This window comes from Aegilops tauschii, chromosome 1, assembly GCF_002575655.3.
Source record: "Aegilops tauschii subsp. strangulata cultivar AL8/78 chromosome 1, Aet v6.0, whole genome shotgun sequence".
NCBI lineage: Eukaryota > Viridiplantae > Streptophyta > Magnoliopsida > Poales > Poaceae > Aegilops > Aegilops tauschii.
The window spans coordinates 64702704-64725393 of NC_053035.3; the positions used below are offsets into that span (position 1 = coordinate 64702704).

The 22690-nt window shown below is 44.4% G+C and overlaps 1 protein-coding gene and 1 long non-coding RNA gene across 7 annotated transcripts; both read right to left on the reverse strand.

Annotated features, from left to right (window-relative positions):
• Positions 1 to 9707: 9707 nt before the first annotated feature.
• On the reverse strand, positions 9708 to 13583 carry LOC120967201 (uncharacterized). Of its 6 annotated transcripts, XR_005761070.3 has the most exons (7): positions 13092 to 13583; positions 12107 to 12223; positions 11279 to 11372; positions 11054 to 11104; positions 10931 to 10990; positions 10493 to 10559; positions 9708 to 10276 (listed from the first exon to the last, which is right to left on the reverse strand). It is a non-coding gene; the product is annotated as an uncharacterized lncRNA (long non-coding RNA). The 6 variants fall into 6 exon arrangements; XR_012200215.1 differs by having other exon boundaries at positions 10493 to 10990; XR_012200216.1 differs by having other exon boundaries at positions 10493 to 10990; positions 11054 to 11114.
• An 8326-nt stretch (positions 13584 to 21909) lies between these two features.
• LOC109763872 (BTB/POZ and MATH domain-containing protein 1-like) lies at positions 21910 to 22314 on the reverse strand. The gene has a single exon (XM_020322745.2). It carries the CDS (start codon positions 22312 to 22314, stop codon positions 21910 to 21912), a length of 405 nt encoding a protein of 134 aa, XP_020178334.2.
• Between the last annotated feature and the right edge of the window lie 376 nt (positions 22315 to 22690).

Sequence of the window (22690 nt, forward strand, 5' to 3'; positions counted from 1 at the left end):
TTAGTACCGCGGTAGCATTATAAGATGATCTCTCGCTAAATTTCAAGGTATAAGTGTTCTCCCTGAGTATGCACTGTTGCGACAGTTCTTTGTGCTGAGACACCACGTGATAATCGGGTGTGATAAGCTCTACGTTCACATACAACGGGTGCAAGCCAGTTTTGCACATGCAGAATACTCGGGTTAAACTTGACGAGCCTAGCATATGCAGATATGGCCTCGGAACACTAAGACCGGAAGGTCGAGCGTGAATCATATAGTAGATATGATCAACATAGTGATGTTCACCATTGAAAACTACTCCATCTCACGTGATGATCGGACATGGTTTAGTTGATACGGATCACGTGATCATTTAGATGACTAGAGGGATGTCTATCTAAGTGGGAATTCTTAAGTAATATGATTAATTGAACTTTAATTTATCATGAACTTAGTCCTGATAGTATTTGCATAACTAAGTTGTAGATCAATAGCTCGCGATGTAGCTCCCCGTTTATTTTTGATATGTTCCTAGAGAAAAACTATGTTGAAAGATGATAGTAGCAATGATGCGGACTAAGTCCGTGATCTGAGGATTATCCTCATTGCTGCACAGAAGAATTATGTCCTTGATGCACCGCTAGGTGACACAACTATTGCAGGAGCAAATGCAGACGTTATGAACGTTTGGCAAGCTCGGTATGATGACTACTTGATAGTTTAGTGCACCATGCTTTACGGCTTAGAACCGGGACTTCAAAAATGTTTTGAAATGTCATGGAGCATATGAGATGTTCCAAGAGCTGAAATTGGTATTTCAGACTGATGCTCGAGTCGAGAGGTATGAGACCTCTGACAAGTACTTTGCCTACAAGATGGAGCAGAATAGCTCAACCAGTGAGCATGTGCTCAGAATGTCTGAGTACTACAATCGGTTGAATCAAGTGGGAGTTAATCTTCCACATAAGATAGTGATTGACAGAGTTCTCTAGTCACTATCACCAAGTTACTGAAACTTCGTGATGAACTATAATATGCAAGGGATGACGAAAATGATTCCCCGAGCTCTTCACAATGCTGAAATCGGCGAAGGTGGAAATCAAGAAAAAGCATCAAGTGTTGATGGTTGACAAGACCACTAGTTTCAAGTAAAAGGGCAAGAGAAAGAAAGGAAACTTCAAGAACAATGGCAAGCAAGTTGCCACTCCCATGAAGAAGCCCAAGGCTAGACCCAAGCCTGAAACTGAGTGCTTCTACTGCAAAGGAAACGGTCACTGGAAGTGGAACTACCCTAGATACTTGGAGGATAAGAAGCATGGAAAAGTGAACAAAGGTATATTGGATATACATGTTATTGATGTGTACTTTACTAGTGTTTATAGAAACACCTAGGTATTTGATACTGGTTCAATTGCTAAGAGTAGTAACTAGAAACGGGAGTTGCAAAATAAACAGAGACTAGTTAAGGGCGAGGTGATGATGTGTGTTGGAAGTGATTCCAAGGTTGATAAGATCACCATCGCACACTCCCTTTACCTTCGGGATTAGTGTTGAACCTAAAATAAATGTTATTTGATGTTCGCGTTGAGCATGAATATGATTGGATCATGTTTATTGCAATACAGTTATTCATTTAAGTCAAAGAACAATTGTTGTTCTATTTACATGAATAAAACCTTCTATGGTCATACACTCAATATAAATGGTTTATTGAATCTCGATCGTAGTGATACACATATTCACAATATTGATGCCAAAAGATGCAAAGTTAATAATGATAGTGCAACTTATTTGTGGCACTGCCGTTTAGGACATATTGGTGTAAAGCGCATGAAGAAACTCCATGCTGATGGGCTTTTGGAATCACTTGATTATGAATCACTTGATGCTTGCGAACCAGGCCTCATGAGCAAGATGACTAAGACTCCGTTCTCCGGAACAATGGAGCGAGCAACTGACTTATTGGAAATAATACATGCTGATGTATACGGTCCGATGAGTGTTGAGGCTCGCGGCGGGTATCATTATTTTCTTACCTTCACAGATGATTTGAGAAGATATGGATATATCTACTTGATGAAACATAAGTCAAACATTTGAAAAGTTCAAAGAATTTCAGAGTGAAGTGGAAAATCATCATAACAAGAAAATAAAGTTCCTACGATCTGATCGAGGAGACGAATATTTGAGTTACGAGTTTTGTCTTCATTTAAAACAATGTGGAATAGTTTCACAAACTCATGCCACCTGGAACACCACAGCATAATGGTGTGTCCGAATGTCATAACCGTACTTTATTAGATACGGTGCGATTTATGATGTCTCTTATCGATTTACCACTATGATTTTGGGGTATGCATTAGAGACAGCTGCATTCATGTTAAATAGGGCACCATCTAACTCCGTTGAGACGACACCATATGAACTGTGGTTTGGCAAGAAACCCAAGTTGCCATTTATGAAAGTTTGGGCCTGCGATGCTTATGTGAAAAAGCTTCAACCTGATAAGCTCGAACCCAAATCGGAGAAATGTGTCTTCATAGGATACCCAAAAGAGACTGTTGGGTACACCTTCTATCACAGATCCGAAGGCAAGATATTCACTGCTAAGAATGGATACTTTCTAGAGAAGAAGTTTCTCTCGAAAGAAGTGAGTGGGAGGAATGTAGAACTTGATGAGGTAATTGTACCTTCTCCCAAATTGGAAAGTAGTTCATCACAGAAATAAGTTCCAGTGATTCCTAAACCAATTAGTGAGGAAGCTAATGATGATGATCATGAAACTTCAGATCAAGTTACTACCGAACCTCGTAGGTCAACCAGAGTATGGTCCGCACCAGAGTGGTACGGTAATCCTTTCTGGAAGTCATGTTACTAGACCATGACGAACCTACGAACTATGAGGAAGCGATGATGAGCCTAGATTTCGCACAATGGCTTGAGGCCATGAAATCTGAGATGGGATCCATGTATGAGAACAAACTATAGACTTTGATTGACTTGCCCGATGATCGGCGAGCCATTGAGAATAAATGGATCTTCAAGAGGAAGACGGACGCTGGTAGTAGTGTTACTATCTACAAAGCTCGAATTGTCGCAAAAAGTTTTCGACAAGTTCAAGGTGTTGGCTACGATAAGATTTTCTCACTCGTAGCGATGCTTAAAGTCTGTCCGAATCATGTTAGCAATTGCCACATTTTATGAAAACTGGCAAATGAATGTCAAAACTGCATTCCTTAATGGATTTCTTAAAGAAGAATTGTATATGATGCAACAAGAAGGTTTTTTCAATCCTAAAGGTGCTAACAAAGTGTGCAAGCTCCAGTGATCCATCTATGGACTGGTGCAAGCATCTCGGAGTTGGAATATACGCTTTGATAAGTTGATCAATGCATATAATTTTATACATACTTGTGGTGAAGCCTGTATTTACAAGAAAGTGAGTGGGAGCACTACAGCCTTTCTAATAAGTATATGTGAATGACATATTGTTGATCGCAAATGATGTAGAATTTTCTAGAAAGCATAAAGGAGTGTTTGAAAGGAGTTTTTCAAAGAAAGACCTCAGTAAAGCTACTTACATATTAGGCATCAAGATCTATAAAGATATATCAAGACGCTTGATAAGACTTTCAATGAGTACATACCTTGATAAATTTTTGAAGAAGTTCAAAATGGATCAGTCAAAGAAGGAGTTCTTGCCTGAGTTGTAAGGTGTGAAGTTGAGTAAAGACTCAAAACCCGACCACGGCAGAAAATAGAAAGATAATGAAAAGTCATTGCCTATGCCTCAGCCATAGGTTCTATAAAGTATGCTATGTTGTGTACCAAACCTATTGTGTAACTTGCCATGAGTTTGGCAAGGGGGTATGATATTGATCCAGGAGTGGATCACTTGACAGCGGTCAAAATTATCCTTAGAAGACTCAGGAGATATTTCTCGGTTATGGAGGTGATAAAGAGTTCGTCGTAAAGAGTTACACCGATACAAGATTTTACATCGATCCGGATGACTCCGAGTCTCAATCTGGATACATATTGAAAGTGGGAGAAATTAGCTAGAGTAGCTCCATGCAGAGCATTGTAGACATAGAAAATTTGCAAAATACATACGGCTCTGAATGTGACAGACCCATTGACTAAGCTTCTCTCACAAGAAAAACATGTTCGCAACTTAGTACTCTTTGGGTGTTAATCACATAGCGATATGAACTAGATTATTAATTCTAGTAAAACCCTTTGGGTATTAGTCACATGGCGATGTGAACTAATCACATGGTGATGTGAACTATTGGTGTTAAATCACATGGCCATGTGAATTAGATTATTGACTCTAGTGCAAGTGGGAGACTGAAGGAAATATGCCATGGAGGCAATAATAAAGTTGTTATTTTATATTTCCTTATATCATGATAAATGTTTATTATTCATGCTAGAATTGTATTAACCAGAAACTTGATACATGTGTGGATACATAGACAAAACAATGTGTCCCTAGGAAGCCTCTACTAGACTAGCTCGTTAATCAAAGATGGTTAAGTTTCCTAACCATAGACATGTGTTTTCATTTGATGAACGGGATCACATCATTAGGAGAATGATGTGATGGACAAGACCCCTCCGTTAGCTTAGCATAATGATCGTTAAGTTTTATTGCTATTGCTTTCTTCATGACTTATACATATTCCTCTGACTATGAGTTTATGCAACTCCCAAAACCGGAGGAACACCTTGTGTGCAATCAAACGTCACAACGTAACTGGGTGATTATAAAGATGCGCTACAGGTGTCTCCGAAGGTGTTTGTTGGGTTGACATAGATCAAGAATAGGATTTGTCATTTCATGTATCGGAGAGGTATCTCTGGGCCCTCTCGGTAATGCACATCACTATTAGCCTTGCAAGCAACGTGACTAATGAGTTAGTCGCGGGATGATGCATTACGGAACGAGTAAAGAGACTTGCCGGTAACGAGATTGAACTAGGTATGAGGATACCGATGATCGAATCTCGGGCAAGTAACATACCGATGACAAAGGGAATAACGTATGTTGTCATAAGGTTCGACCGATAAAGATCTTCGTAGAATATGTAGGAACCAATATGGGCATCCAGGTTCCGCTATTGGTTATTGACCAGAGAGATGTCTCGGTCATGTCTACATAGTTCTCGAACCCGTACGGTCCGCTTGCTTAACGTTCGTTGACGATATAGTATTATATGTGTTATGTATGTTGGTGACCGAATGTTGTTCGGAGTCCCGGATGAGATCACGGACATGATGAGGAGCTCCGGGATGGTCCAGAGGTAAAGATTCATATATTGGATAATATGGTTAGTCCAAGGGGTCAGGCCCACGGGGCTATAGGTCGGTGCAAAAGATAGTTTTGCAGAGGTCAGAGGCCAAACACCGGAGACCCTGGCGTCTGGCCCTGGGCCAGACGCCTAGGCCCATGGCGTCTGAGTGGGACTCTTGCCTTTTGGGCAAAACTGACTTTGAGGAGGCTTTTGCTCCAAGTTTCGACCCCAGGGCTCAACATCTAAATAGAGGGGCTGGGCTAGCACCAAAGAGACATCAAGAAACACCAAGCCATGTGCTGGCAACCCCGTCCCCTCTAGTTTATCCTTCGTCATAGTCTTCATAGTGCTTAGGCGAAGCCCTGCGGAGATTGTTCTTCACCAACACCGTCACCACGCCGTCGTGCTGCCAGAACTCATCTACTACTTCGCCCGTCTTGCTGTATCAAGAAGGCGAGGACGTCATCGAGCTGAACGTGTGCTGAACGCGGAGGTGCCGTACGTTCGGTACTTGATCGGGATGGATCGTGAAGGTGTACGACTACATCAACCGCGTTGATAAACGCTTCCGCTTTGCAATCTTCAAGGGTATGAAGATACACTCCCCCTCTCATTGCTATGCATCTCCTAGTTAGATCTTGCGTGATCGTAGGAAATTTTTGAATTACTACGTTCCCCAACAGCAGACCCGTTGACTAAGCCTCTCTCATGAGCAAAACATGATCAGCACCAAGACTCCATGGGTGTTAGAATCATCATTATGTAATCTAGATTATTGACTCTAGTGCAAGTGGGAGACTGAAGGAAATATGCCCTAGATGCAATAATAAAGTTGTTATTTATATTTCCTTATATCATGATATATGTTTATTATTCATGCTAGAATTGTATTAACTAGAAACTTAGTACATGTGTGAATACATAGACAAACAGAGTGCCACTAGTATGCCTCTACTTGACTAGCTCGTTAATAAAAGATGGTTAAGTTTCCTAGCCATAGACATGAGTTGTCATTTTTTTAACGGGATCACATCATTAGATAATGATGTGATTGACAAGACCCATCCGTTAGCTTAGCACGATGGTCGTTTTAATTTGTTGCTATTGCTTTCTTCATGACTTATACATGTTCCTATGATTATGAGATTATGCAACTCCCGAATACTGGAGGAACACTTAGTGTGCTATCGAAAGTCACAACGTAACTGGGTGATTATAAAGATGCTCTATAGGTGTCTCTGATGGTGTTTGTTGAGTTGCCATAGATTGAGATTAGGATTTGTCACTCCGATTGTCAGAGAGGTATCTCTGGGCCCTCTCGGTAATGCACATCACTATAAGCCTTGCAAGCAATGTGACTAATGAGTTAGTTACAGGATGATGCATTACGGAACGAGTAAAGAGACTTGCCGGTAACGAGATTGAACTAGATATTGAGATACCGACGATCGAATCTCGGGCAAGTAACATACTGATGACAAAGGGAACAACGTATGTTGTTATGCGGTTTGACCGATGAAGATCTTCGTAGAATATGTAGGAACCAATATGAGCATCCAAGTTCCGCTATTGGTTATTGACCGGAGATGAGTCTCGGTCATGTCTACATAGTTCTCGGACCCGTAGGGTCCACACGCTTAACGTTCGATGACGATCGGTATTATGAGTTTATGTGTTTTGATTTACCGAAGGTTGTTCGGAGTCCCGGATGTGATCACGGACATGAAGAGGAGTCTAGAAATGGTCGAGACATAAAGATTGATATATTGGACGATGTTATTCGGACACCGGAAGTGTTCCGGGTGGTTTCGAGTAAAACCAGAGTGATGGAGGGGTTACCGGAACCCCCTGGGGAAATTAATGGGCCACCATGGGCCTTAGTGGAGAGATAGGAGGGCAGCCAGGGCAGGCCGCGCCCCCCCCCCTTGGAGTCTGAATAGGACAAGGGAAGGGGGGCGGCGCCCCCCTTTCTTTCTCCCTCTCTCCCTCTCCTTCCTTCCCCCTCTCTTCCCTTGTTGGAAACCTACTAGGAATAGGATTCCTAGTAGGAATCCTACTTGGGGCGCGCCCTAGGAGGGCCGACCGGCCTCCCCCTTTCTCCTTTATATACGGGGGTAGGGGGCACCCTAGAACACACAAGTTGACAGGTGTCTTAGCCGTGTGCGGTGCCCCCATTCATAGATTTCTACCTCGGTCATATCGTTGTAGTGCTTAGGCGAAGCCCTGCGTCGGTAACTTCATCATCACCGTCATCACGCCGTCGTGCTGACGAAACTCTACCTCGGCCTTAGCTGGATCTAGAGTTTGTGGGACGTCACCGAGCTGAACGTGTGCAGATCGCGGAGGTACCGTACGTTCGGTGCTAGGATCAATCGGATCATGAAGACGTACGACTACATCAACCGCATTGTCATAACGCTTCCGCTTTCGGTCTAGGAGGGTACATGGACACACTCTCCCGCTTGTTGCTATGCATCACCTAGATGGATCTTGTGTTTGCGTAGGAATTTTTTTGAAATTACTGCGTTCCCCAACAATCACATCACAACATGCCCTGCAAAAACAACTTAGACGTCCTCTACTTTGTTGTTGCAAGTTTTACGTGGCTGCTATGGGCTTAGCAAGAACCGTTATTACCTACGCATCAAAACCACAACGATTTTTTGTCAAGTGTGCTGTTTTAACCTTCAACAAGGACCGGGCGTAGTCACACTCGATTCAACTAAAGTTGGAGAAACAGACACCCACTAGCCACCTGTGTGCGAAGCATGGCGGTAGAACCAGTCTCATGAACACGGTCATGTAATGTTGGTCTGGGCCGCTTCATCCAACAATACCGCCGAATCAAAGTATGACATGCTGGTAAGCAGTATGACTATTATGGCCCATAACTCTTTGAGTTCTACTCGTGCATATAACATCTACACATAAACCTGGCTCTGATGCCACTGTAGGGAAACACAGTATTTCAATTTTTTTTACCTATGATCACGCAAGATCTATCTAGGAGATGCATAGCAACGAGCGGGGAGAGTGTGTCCACATACCCTCGTAGACCGAAAGCGGAAGCGTTTAGTAACACTGTTGATGTAGTCGAACGTCTTCGCGATCCAACCGATCCAAGCACCGAACGTACGGCACCTCCGCGTTCAGCACACGTTTAGCTCGATGACGTCCCTCGATCTCTTGATCCAGTTGAGGACGAGCGAGAGTTTCGTCAGCACGACGGCGTGGCGACGGTGATGAAGTTACCGGCGCAAGGCTTCACCTAAGCACTACGACGATATGACCGAGGTCTGTAACTGTGGAGGGGGTACCGCACACGGCTAAGATAAATCTTGGAGTGTCTTTGGGGTGCCCCCTGCCCATGTATATAAAGGAGGGAGGAGGAGGAGGCCGGCCTAGGAGGGGCGCGCCTATAGGGGGAGTCCAACTAGGATTCCCAATCCTAGTTGGAGTCCCCTTCCTTTTCCAAGAGGGGAGAGAAGGAAGGAGTAGGAGAGGGAGAAGGAAAGAGAGGGGGCGCCGCCTCCTCCCTAGACCAATTCAGACTTGCCATGGGGGGGCGCGTGGCCACCCCTTGAGGCCCTTCTCTCCTTCCCCGTATGGCCCATTAAGGCCCACTACTTCCTTCGGCGAATTCCCGTAACTCTCCGGTACTCCGAAAAATACCCGAATCACTCAGAACCTTTCCGATGTCCGAATATAGCCTTCCAGTATATCGATCTTTACGTCTCGACCATTTCGAGACTCCTCGCCATGTCCGTGATCACATCCGGGACTCCGAACTACCTTCGGTACATCAATACACATAAACTCATAATACCGATCGTCATCGAACATTAAGCGTGCGGACCCTACGAGTTTGAGAACTATGTAGACATGACCGAGACTCACTTCTGATCAATAACCAATAGCAGAACCTGGATGCTCATATTGGTTCCTACATATTCTATGAAGATCTTTATCGGTCAAACCGCATAACAACATACGTTGTTCCCTTTGTCATCGGTATGTTACTTGCCCGAGATTCGATCGTCGGTATCATCATACCTAGTTCAATCTCGTTACCGGCCAGTCTCTTTACTCGTTCCATAATGCATCATCCCGTAACTAACACATTAGTCACATTGCTTGCAAGGCTTATAATGATGTGCATTACCGAGAGGACCCAGAGATACCTCTCCGACAATCGGAGTGACAAATCCTAATCTCGATCTATGCCAACTCAACAAACACCATCGGAGACACCTGTAGAGCATCTTTATAGTCACCCAATTACGTTGTGATGTTTGATAGCACACTAAGTGTTCCTTCGGTATTCGGGAGTTGCATAATCTCATAGTCAGAGGAACATGTATAAGTCATGAAGAAAACAATAGCAATAAAACTCAACGATCATAATGCTAAGCTAACGGATGGGTCTTTGTCCATCACATCATTCTCTAATGATGTGATCCCTTTCATCAAATGACAACACATGTCTATGGTCAGGAAACATAACCATCTTTGATTAACGAGCTAGTCAAGTAGAGGCATACTAGAGACACTCTGTTTTGTCTAAGTATTCACACATGTGCTAAGTTTCCGGTTAATACAATTCTAGTAGGAATAATAAACATTTATCATGATATAAGGAAATATAAACAACAACTTTATTATTGCCTCTAGGGCATATTTCCTTCACAAGAGCCCATATTAGAGGCTACCTAATTAAACTCCTAGAGATTGTATAGAAAAATTGAACTCCTCACTACCCATATTAGAGGGCACCTGCAGTCCGTCCCAAGTAAGCGTGTTGTGTGGCAGCCTGTGCTGCTCCTGTCAAGAGTAGGCGTGAACGGAGAGACAATGCATAACAGTGACGCAAACTCAGGCGGGAGATAGCAATAGGGAGGGGCTCTGAAAACAGAGAGATAAATATGGCGGCAATCTGATCCCGATCCGGAATCACGCCACGCGATGGCATCCGGTCCAGATCTTGGGGAGGCGTTGTTCTGCGGGAAGACAAAAATAGGCAGCCGACCGATCACCAGATATTACTTACTATGATTTGCTTTAACAAGGGGACAAATAGTTTAATTAGTGATCAACTGACAAGAATCTAAACAATCTATGACATTCATCTCCTAAGACACATCCAATAGTTGTGAAGAAGCAGTTACATGAGGGCGAGGATTGGAACAAGGACTGGGAGAGGATGAGGAACATACCTAGTACAAATCCAATCTCACTTCCTTCTTTTTCATCATTAATTACCAACATTGCCATCAGGAACATCTACAATATATGTGTTCTCAATTCCTGGATATCCCATGAGAAATAGCAGCAATAAAAAAAGATGAAACTGGACTTAAATAGATTGTTTAGTGTCGTAAAAATTCAATGTATATGTAAACAAAAGAACAGTACACCAGGTAACGAACTACCATTAAAAGAACCAGTTGTTGTACAAAATATAATCAATTAGGGTGTAAAAACATCATCGTGAACCTGCACCAAATCCAGAAACTAAAGAACATTGTCTAAAGAAGAAGACATATGTAACACATGAAGAATGTAATCTTCTGGCAATAACTACTATCTGGCACACCAAAATAACATAGCCTGCTGCAGAACAAATAAACATGACTATGTAGAGAGAGAGAGACCATCTTTTTATTCACCAAGCACTTCCTCAAGATTCATCCCCTTCTCCTTTTCTCTCAGACCTGCACACATGTGTTTAGAAAAACCATAAATCGAGGAGTAAAAACTGGGGAAGAAAATGAGACCTTGCTGCTCCTTGCCTCATGGCTATCCCTCTCATCCAGAAGCACAGCAACCTGCCATGTTCTTCTCAAGATCAAAATAGCAGTAATCAAATTTCACAAATAAAACATCAACAAACAATGGTTAATTAGTAAAGAACCAATTTTATCTATTGCAGCGACACAAATTTCTTAGCTTGCGTACAACTCTTATGTGATAAGAAGTCAATTCTGCTGGGTAGTAAGTACCTCGTGGAGATGGTTGGCATGGCGAAGCTATAGGAGCCACCCATCACGACGAGGAGGCGAGACACGAAGAACATTTGCAGTAAGGTGTTTATGCCTGTGACGAACAAGAGCGTCTAAATTTCCTGGTATGTATATTGAATGGCTAAAGTTTATTCAAATATCAGGTAGGTACATCCACAGTAGCACAACAAATGAAGTAGTTGAAGGTGCGGTACGATGTAGGCGGTTCATCCTTGCTTTGTGATACCAAAAGTTGCAGACATAAAATAAAATTTATCACACTGTGGGCTCTGAGTAAGATAAAGAAAAGAAAAAAGGTGAACCTGGCATCCGTGATGCTCATGAACTTTATGAGTTCCAATTAGCTTCCTGGTATTTCTATCATAATCATTTGCCAATATAGAGACATATCACTGCAGAAGGTTTCTTCTTAAAAGGAAAATTAAAGACACACTCCTTCGGTTGGAATGAGTACAAGCTAGGTATATCACAGATGCACCATAATAATTTCAAAAGCAGTGAAAAATATGCATCCAACATAGAACATAGGTCCCTGTGTATAAGGAAAAAAAGCAGTTTGCATATAAGGATATAATGCATGGACAAACATAATTGTGTGTTTGTGTGTGTGTGTGTGTGCATGTGTGTGTCTCCAATAATTATTCTAGTAACATAATCTAATAATTAGCATATTAACAACACTATTGCTTGTAGGGTCCAATCAGAAGCTCCCAATTATTTTAGTCTGCCAGGTAATCTCTCTATGTTGCAATCTTCAAGCATATTTTGTAACCAACTTATTTATTGATAATGAGAAAGAAGAACTACCTGAGCAGCTGAGAGGAGGGCTTGTATACACTAAAATCTAATCTTGTCCACTGAGGGGATATTCAGCATACATGTCCACTGAAGCTACAATGCCAATGATCCGTTGTGATACAGTTCCTGAAATTTATGATACGGTATAAAATCATTTTGGGTAGTAGGCAACCACACCATAGCTGAATCTATCAGCAAGCAAAAGTCACATTCCAATTCTGAAGTAAGCATACAATTTCCAAGTCAAATGCTAACATACTGTATGAACTGGAGAGAATAGATCTCAATTGATTAAATAAGCAATAGATACAAAATCTGTACTCTGAGGCTGAACTTACTTAGAAACTTAATAACTAAATTATATATGTAAGCTAGTGCTCTCTCCCATAAACTATATATGAGCATGTATATAACATCACCCATCTCACAACCCATACTTAGTCTGCTCTCACTGGCAGTGCAGCAGGGAGCTTTGATTACACACATCTATGTAGCTGCGCCGTCCCTACGATAGATTTGAGTCGCTAGCGCTGTTACCTGGATGTCGTCCCACTGGATCAATCAAAGTTGCTCCCTCATGCTTTCCCGTCTAGTAGAGTGGAACCTCATGACGTCCACTGGTCTGCTAATCATTTGATCAAACTGAACATACGTACAGAGCTGAATGGTTTAGTTCATGGGTAGGCTCAGATTGAAAATTGGGTTCAGTAGTCCAAAACCAAAACTTTAAGATGGTTGGGTTGATATATTGTCGGTCATGGATTGGAGTGGGTTGGGTTGGTGTATTTAACTTCACGGATGGTATATGTGTATGTATTTTGGATTGGATTTAGTTTGGGTCTTGGAGCATTCCTATTCCCATTCCCAGGTTTACATTTGGATGCTACAACCCATGGATTGGGGTTCAGTTTGAGCTGAATATGTACAGAACTGAAACGCGTATGCATGCAGATACAGAATGGGGGAAGAAGAGAAGAGGGGAGGGGTTGGTTACCTTGGGAGGAGCAGCCATCCCCGTCGAGTCCAACGTCGTACCTCGCGCACCGGCAGCCTCTTCCTTTCTCATCCTTCCTTCCTCCTAGGCATGGCCCCATCAAGCAGAAGGAAGGAGACACACGGCGGCTTGCTCTCGATTTTGAGTCTAGTCCCATGGCCGGATCGGGGCGGATGGATCTGGGCGCCCTCCCGTCCCATGGCCGGTCGCCGCCTGATCTGCTTGGTCGATCTCCCTGCCTCTCTTGTCTTGTGGTGAGGGGAGAGGGGTGGGGAAGAGAGAGAGGGCGGAGGCCATGAAAGGCTGGCTGCACGCTGGCTCGTTGTTCCTCTCGCTACTCTCGCTCACTGCTCGGCGGCGGAGGCGACGGCGAGAAGAGGAACGAGGGTCCCGGCAGCGGCGGCGGCAGGACGAGGGTCGCGGGCGCGGGTCGAGGGGGAGAGAGAGGTGAGGCAGGAGGAAGATGAAAGGGGGCGGCACGAGTGTGGGAGGAGCAGCTAGGTCTTCTCCACAGTTCTTCACAGGAGCGGCTTCCTTTTATACTCCGATGCGTGAAATGATGAAAATGCCCCCGGCGAGGCACTGAATTAACAGGGGGTGGCACGGGGGAGGTGGAACTATTCGTAGTGATTTAAAGGCGACGTGGATGGCCTGGTCCTGCCTACGACTTCTTGAGGGTTTATATGTTCAATTGGGATGGCCTTATCAGCCAAAATTGGTGGCTTCACATCTGGCTGCATCACATTCAAGTAGCAGCTCGAGGAGTCTGTCTTTGATTGTTCGATGCTTTTGTCATTTTTATAGGAGGGGTTTAATGTGATTTTCAAAAGGTTTTCGATAATTCTCGTATCTTTCTAATGCTAATCCTTCAAGAAAGAAGAAAAGTTGTTTTTGTTGAAAATATGCTCTAGAGGCAATAATATTGTATTATTATAATAATAGTCCTCTCCTCCGGCGATGAGGAGGACCAACCGCAGTAGCGGCCACGTTTACTCTCGGAGGCGGCTCTGATGAACGAAGAATTCGTCCGTTAGATGAAGGTCATGATGGAGCGCTAGCCCCGTCAGATGGGTCCGGCGCCACCGTTACCGGCGCGCGTGGAGGAGGAGCCACCGTCCCCGCCAAGGGTCCGCATTAAGCAGGAGCCGGCATCCCCACGCCGGCAGGTGAAGGACGAGCCGGCGTCCCCGCCGTGCAACCGCGGCCTCCACATTAGCGGGCGTGTGAAGCAGGAGCCGGCGTCCCCCCAGCGCCTCCCCCGTGTGAAAGAGAAGCGGCACAACCACTACGCGCGGAACGACGGGCCCTCTTCGCCACCAGGATGCCAACGCCGCCCGATGAAGGAGGATTTGCCGCCCACGATCGCCTAGGCGCGTGGCCGCATCCTCCACTATCTCGAAGGAGGCTGTTACGACGATGCATCCGACTCTCATGCCGTGGTATCCGAGGCCGAGCGCGCGGCGCGACGGTAGGCTAGGTACGTCCGGCGCAATGCCGATCGCCGCTCCGAGTTTGCCAAGATGGATATGTCGTCGGAGTGGGTCCGCAATGACCCAGACCTCGCTGCCGCGTGGGCACTCGACCGCTCCGTCACCACCGTGGAAACGGCCGCCAGACGTCGTCGCCGCCTTGACAGCGAGGACTGGTCGTTGAGCAACTACTCCGTCAACGCCGACAGGGACAAGGCCGCCGCTAGCGCCGTTGGCAGTGGCCAGGGAGGCCCTTCGCACCGCACAACAGGAGGCGGAGCAGGTCCGCCGCGACCGCCAGGCAGCCGTTGGAGGGACCACTAGTAGAAAAAGAGGCTTCCATACGCCCCCATTAGTCCCCAAAATAATCGAACCGCGACCAAAGGGGTCTTTAGTCGCGGTTCGGGAGGAGACCCGCGACCAACTATCTGGGCCCAGCGCGCTCGGTCGACAGCTGGCGGACGGGAGGGGCTTTAGTCCCGGTTGGCCTGGCCAACCGGGACTAAAGGTCCTCAGGCTGGCCCGAAGGCCTTTAGTCGCGGTTGGCCAGACCAACCGGGACTAAAGGTTAGTCCTTTAGTCGCGGTTCGCCAGACCAACCGGTACTAAAGGGCCCATCAAACTCCCCCCCCCCCCCCCCGTGGACCGCCTTTTCAGTTTTAGAAAACCAAAAGAAAATGATGGAAATGTCAAAAAAAATAAAATAAAATAAGTTTCTCATGTGATATGTGGTCTAGTTGTTGGGAAAATTAACAAATATGAATTTCGACTTTATTTGCAAAATCTCTCTGGAATTTCTTAAAATGGGCATAACTTTTGCATACGAACTCGGATGAAAAAGTTTTTTATATGAAAAATCATCTACTCGAAAAGTTACATCCGAATTTAACCGGGGGAACCCCGTTATACATTATCAAAATCCTCAAAAACCTAAAAGAAAAAAAGATACGGGGCTTTTAAGATCTGGAGAGGCAAAAAAATTCAAAAAAAATTCAAATTGTGGTCAAACTATGGTCAAACAATGGTCAAACTAATTATTCTAGAATATTAGTGTTACTAAATAATTATTTCAGTTTTTTTTAAATTTTGGTCAAATCTGGTCAAACTGTGGTCAAACAATGGTCAAACTAATTATTCCAGAAATATTAGTGTTACTAAATAATTATTGTTTTTTAAAACAATAGTTTCAAACTCAAACAGTGAAATGTGTCACTTAATGCTCAAGCTAAATTCCTGAGGGTTAATAGAATTGACATCCTACTATTGTCAGGAAAACAACAAGTGCAGACTTGGAAACGAGGGAGAATAGAACCCGGAAGTTAAGCGTGCTCAGGCTGGAGTAGTGAGAGGATGGGTGACCGTCCGGGAAGTTAGATGATTTGGAATGATGAGGGGTGATTAGAGATTAGAGGATAAATTGAGCAGTGATGAGGGGTGGTGATTAGAGATTACAGGTTAAAATAATTCAGAAATTTGAAAATAAAAAAAAATTAAAAAAATTCGCAAAAAAACCAGGTTTAAACCTGCGGAGGAGGCCTTTAGTCCCGGTTAGCCACGAGAACCAGGACTAAAGCCTTTAGTCGCGGTTCGTAAGAGGCGCGACTAAAGGGGGGGGTCTTTAGTCGCGCATATTTAGTCCCGGTTGCACAGCCGACACAGACGCCGATAGCGGTGCAGAAGGACAAGGCAGCCACACTTACGAGGTGGTTGTTCGATATAGGATTTAGTGTTTTTTATAGCTTTTAGTAAAACGGTTGAAATATCATATGTTTATGTGAATTATAATAGAACTTGAATGAAATCCGTTCGGTTTGCATGATTTTCATCCGCCTTTTGAAAAGATGTTTGAAATATATACTGCTATGGTTGGATGTCGTCCTCCCACATTCGTGTCCGTAGATTGATCCTCTTGTCCACGGACGGATGCGGAAGAAAACTTGCGGATTGCCATTGAAGATGCCCTAAGCATGCAGCCAAAACACCTCCTTCGTGTCATAAAAGTACGTGTTATAGTACACATGCATGCAATATCGTTATCTCTCCCTCTTTTTAAAAGTTCATCCATTTGTTTTCTCTTTGATAATTCCAACCAATCGTATCTTTAAAATAATTCTTTATTTTTGAAACTTTTTATATATTTGAAATCCCGATGGTGAGACCTTTTAGAACAAGGTCAATCTTGGATACATTTCGAACATGTTTAAAATTTGACATTTCACATTCCTACGTGAAATAAACCTATTTCACTAGAAAAATGAAAAAAAACATTTCAGTTGAAAGATGTGAAATCAACCTATTTGTCCCAAATATGGAACTGAAATGTCAATTTCTAAAACTAATATTTGGAATGTGTAATAGTTTATTTCAAAAGAGTGAAATATGCTATTTCAAAAACCTGCAATTGAAATAGATGTGATTTTTGGGAAACAAACCAGTCAAAAGTACCTTCTGAAAGTGAAAAAAAAGTGAAACTAATTATTTTGAAATATGTAACGGTTAATTTCAAAATATTGAAATATGCTATTCCAAAAATATGAAATTGAAATAGATGTGATTTTTGTGAAACAGGTAAGTGAAAAGTGGAATGTACCTTCTGAAAGTGAAAACAAGGTGACACTAAAATGTCAACTTTGTGAAACTGATTATTTGCAAATGTGTAACAATTTATTTCAAAAGAGTGAAATATGTTAATTAAAAAAATGTGCAACCACGGCGTCCAAATCGGACGTCGCGTCAACGAGGAGCGGCTGTCGCCGCCTCCCCAGCAGCCCGTCCTCCCGGAGCGCCATTACGGCGCAAGAGTGCGCGGACAGGGAGCGGTGATGCCGGTACAGGCACAATGCCGCGCGCCAGGCGGAGTTCACAGACTCCAACGTTCCACCGCCAGATATCCTCGCGGACCCGGAGCTCGCAACAACATGGACCCTCGACCGGTCCAAAACCACGGTGGAGACGAGCAAGCGGCGTCTCCGCCGTCTCGAATAGGAGATGGTGAAGTACAACCGGGAGTGGTGTTTCCGCGAGTCCACCGCCATCACCACCTCCTTCAACTACTGCCACCTGTCTCTCCCCCAGCCCAAGTTTGCAGTGGCCGCGGCCGCACTGCCCGCATCGCAGGAGCAAGCCGAGAAGATCATCCATGAGCACCGGAGAGCGACAACAACAGGGAAGCCCTGCTGTGATCCCACGCCTTACCATCGCCCGAAGCCTGACTCCAACGATGGTGACGGGTGCCGCCGGCTAGCATGGCAGGGCGTACGAGGTCCCCGTCAAGTATAGGGTAGTTTAGGTTTTTCTATGGATTACCGGTCGAAATGTCGCCCGGTTTTATGTAAAAATTATCCGAGTTTCAATGAAAATATCCGGTTGTTAAAATTAGCATCAAATTTATGTACTTTCATTAAATTTTGTTTCAAATGTGGCCGGACATTTGCGGCTAGTTTTGGATGCCTGGCTCCAGCATCGCTATCCCTGTACTAGTTCCCTTCCGCGGAAGGATACGGACGTCCGGTTGGAAGGTCAGCGTTGGAGATGCCCTTATTCCTTCAAATTTATATCTATATCTACTAGCAAAAGAGCCCGTGCGTTGCAACGGGAGAGAAAACATAACACACGCTCTTAACTCAACAACCATCACTCAAGACCACAATAGGTCCATCTCCTTTATTTTTGCGAGGCATCATATTTGTGTTGCCACTTATCCTACTTCTCACCCTCGCCGGCGATGGCCTCGGTGTTCACACAAAACAACAAAAAATGTGTGTTAAATATGGTTAATCCTAAGGCGTCTCTCTCCCCCTCTCTCCTCCCTCTCCCTCTCTCTCTCTCTCACTCTCGCGATGAGAAATCTGTTGTTTTCCCCTGCGACATTTTTTAGAGGTATGCATGTGTAGTTATCGATGTTTTCTTTTCCGTATATGGTTATAGTGGGGTGTTTATTTGCAATCCGGATCGCCGCCGGTATGAAAAAAAAGGATCTTGCGCTATAAATTATAAGTTTGCTTCCATAACAATATTTTAAAAATATTTAACAGGTAAAATTAACATCATAGTTAGATTCCACACATTTTTCTAATAAAATTTCATATATAATATGTTAAAATCGAAGTTACGGTTTAAAAGATACAGATAATTTAGAAAATCATTTGGTTTGACTCAAATATATTTCTAAATAATATTTAAAAATACTTAACAGGTAAAAATAATCTCATATTCATATTCTACATATTTTTCTAATCAAATTTCATATATAACATGTTCAAATCGGAGTTACGGTTTAAAAGATATGAATGATTTTAAAAAGCGTTTGTTTGACTTAAATATGATCCGCCGATGAATTACCTAAAACATAGGGGGGTTTTCGAAAAATGTAAAATAACGGTTCGGGTGTGACTTAAATCCGGACGGCGGGTTGATTTCAAGAAAAGATAGGGACTTTTCTGAAAAATGCCATGACGGACGAAAGAAACCCAATTTGCTTTATTATTAGGTAAAGATACCTATTTGTTTTTGCATGGTAATACGTGTCTCATTTATATAGAATAAAGATCAAGTTACAAGGCACGTAAGCACCGATCATACATGACTGAAAAGATAGGAAAATCCTATGTAAAATACGAGCGCCTGTTCCTTTCCTTCGATACCACCGAAGCAGCCACCAAAGGGTAAAAAGACAGATCACCTCTTCGCCCAAGTTCGACGCGGCTCCATCGCTGATCAGCAGCTTTACGGATCTCCAAAGTAGTTTGCCAAAAGCAAAATCATAGCCGTTGAAAGAATCAGACCGGGGCAACATGTCCCCGGACACGCCATCGAACTTCAGAACTGACACCCTCGCATGACGACGACGTCGGAGAAGGAAACCAGAACTGCCCGCCTTCGACCACAGACCCAACACAAGATACTCCATCTTCCAGCTGTCACTTGCGTAGACAACCGCCTCCGCGTACTCCTGAACGACGAAACCTCCCTGCTCCACCATGATGTCGGAGACAACGCCACAGCAACGGGGACAGAGCAGAAGGAGAGACACACCTGATGGAGTCGCCGCCGCCGCCGCCTCATCAACACCATCCATGAACCCTAACGCTGTCGATCTAAGGGATCGACAGAGACACGATGCCATCAACTCCGAGACGCCGCCATGAAGGACACCGCCGGTGTGGGAGTGGGGTTGAGGCAGATTTATTCGTCCGGGCGCCGCTCCCATCACCCCAACGACGCACCACGACCTACAAATCCAAAACCTAACTACAGAGCGGAGGAACGGGGTCCCCCCTCCCTCTTGCCGCCGGAGCAGCGGCCGAAGGGAGAGGGGGCCAGCGCACCGGCCGATGGAGATCGGAGGAAAAGAGTCGCCTCGCCCTAGTCGCCTGGTGGCGGCGGCGGCTAGGGTAGGAAACTATAGCAAGCTGTATCGCCAACGCCCTGAAAAGACTGGTGGTTAATAAAGGGGCTATTGCTTCTTATCACCGTAACTTCGTCCGTTTTTCCGTCTGTCTTTTGCCTTGGTTTGGTACGTCAATTTTCGTCCGTCACGCTACTCGTAAGCTTCATCCTCGATACAACTTTGCGTCCGGGCGCCGCTCCCATCACCCCAACGACGCACCACGACCTACAAATCCAAAACCTAACTACAGAGCGGAGGAACGGGGTCCCCCCTCCCTCCTGCCGCCGGAGCAGCGGCCGAAGGGAGAGGGGGCCAGCGCACCGGCCGATGGAGATCGGAGGAAAAGAGTCGCCTCGCCCTAGTCGCCTGGTGGCGGCGGCGGCTAGGGTAGGAAACTATAGCAAGCTGTATCGCCAACGCCCTGAAAAGACTGGTGGTTAATAAAGGGGCTATTGCTTCTTATCACCGTAACTTCGTCCGTTTTTCCGTCTGTCTTTTGCCTTGGTTTGGTACGTCAATTTTCGTCCGTCACGCTGCTCGTAAGCTTCATCCTCGATACAACTTTGCGTACAGGCTGGGCCAAATCGCCTTACTGGGCCTTGGCCCGAAATCGGCCCAGGCCAAAAATATGACGCAAAACAAATGTCTTCATGTGGGATCGAACTCCCTACGTTGCACGTCGAGGCATAAGGCTGCAACCAAAAGAACTAGAGCATCTGGATGAAAACAAAAGGTTTGTTCTTTATAAATTAGTACCACCTCGCTGCTTTACGATCCGTTCGACGGATTTGTATATGTTTCCGATTCAAAATCAATAAGCAACCTGGAGAATTAATGGGCATAAATAAGGAAAAAAGAGTGGCGTGATTAGCGGGCATAAAATATTGAAAGAGAGTTTCGCAAAAAGAAAAAGGAAGGAGAGGATAATGACCATATAATACCAGCGTGTGATCCTTGGGCAAAAATAAGGAAGGTGAGCTCCTAAAAAAAAGGAGAGAACAACCTTGCAAAGATATTACGTGGGCTTAAATAAGGAAGGAGAGTTGCTTTAAAAAAGAAGGAGGTAATAATGTTGCAAAGGAATTATAATACAAGCGCATGATCAATATACATAAATAAGGAAGGAAAGTTTGAGAAGAAAGAAATGCCTTTAAGATTTGAAAATTAGGGGGGGTCCTTTAGGGTCAGAATTATCGTACAAAAATTGTATCAAAAGTATTGTATGTGTAAAAAAAGTGTATGTGTTGGGATTGTTTGTTCAAATGCGGAGGAATTATAATTCATTATTTCTAATGTACTGGAGATGGTCTAACAGAACCATTTTTGCGAGATTTTTTTCATGACAACTTACAAATAACGCCTTTAAGATTTTAAAATTAGGGAGCCTTTTAAGATTAGAATCGTCGTACAAAAATCGTATCAAAAGCATTGTATCTGTAGCATGCATCTTAATGTAGAATTGAGAAAAGACTTCCTCGCCTGCGAGCGTTGCAACGCTCTGCAACACATCTGGGGACGAGGCCACGTAAATCTCTCCTCACCCTAATTAATTTCTCTCCCGGGTGAATTCAAGAGTGGGCCCACACTAACTAATCACCCCCCAATTCAACTATGGGGCCCACACTAACTAATTTCACCCACCTGAATTCGCGTGAATTAGCCACGCCCGTTGCACGTCTTCCTGTCGTTGCTGGGTGGCACCATTCGTATATTGTTGGGCCTTTTGATGGATACATCATTATATTTCCAGTTGCAACGCACGGGCATATGTGCTAGTTGAAATAAAAAGACAATAGATACCAGATAATATTATAATTTTGAACGGCAAATGTCGGCAAAATACTAGTAAATAACCTCAAAAGAAGTGGTTGAACAAGTCAACAAGCACACAAGCAGATAGGCAAACCATTCAAAGCATATTTGCGTCTTGAACTGCGACTATATAAGTGAACGAGATCTACTACTGCTTCCACATGAGAGTTGGATGGTAAGCTGCTTTCAGCTGATCAAAACTACGGGTTGCCACGGCTGCTTCAAGATTACACGGATCAGCGAGGAAGTGCATGCAAGCCTCCTTAAGCACGCGGCAACAATGCTGCTCAGCAAACGCCAGTGTGGCGCCGACCGAAAATATATTGATGTGCCCGCACAACGCCTCCTCGCAGATCAACTTCAGCCTGTCCAGCTTGTACCTGTCCGCCGCCACGAGCAGCGGCTTCGCCATCGTCGCCAACGTCTCTCGCTTCGCCATCTCTTCCGGCAGCGCGTCCGTGTAGATGAAGTGGAGCAGCGCCTTGAACACCCCGGCATCAGTTCCGTCCACACGTATCCTCGTCGCTGCAGGCGACCGGAGCAGCTCAGCCATGAAGATAGGAGACACGGCAGCGAGCATCCACCTGTGCGCCGGGAAGGTCTCCCCGCCGACCTCGATCCGAAAGGATGGTTTTCGGTTTGCGTTTTTCTCGCCCCTGAACGAGATGGCCGAAATTCGGCCATTTTAAAAATTTCGGTAAAATCTCGGACGAAATTACAGAACCAAAATTTGAATTTTAAACAAAATTTGACTAAAAATTGGCCAAAATTCGGCCAATTTTTTTGAAATCAAGCAGAGCAAAAAGTATAGCAGTCGAACAACACTTAGGAGTACGTATATACGTTTACCAAACTAGCTTTGGGGATTGAAAACTCCAAAAGAAAAGATTGAGGGCGATGCTAGGCGCCGGCGCATCGGCCGAACGCTT

What these genes read in the sequence shown, in the direction of transcription:
- LOC109763872 (XM_020322745.2), bottom strand. Translation starts at nt 22,314, where the DNA reads ATGGCTGAGCTGCTCCGGTCGCCTGCAGCGACGAGGATACGTGTGGAC.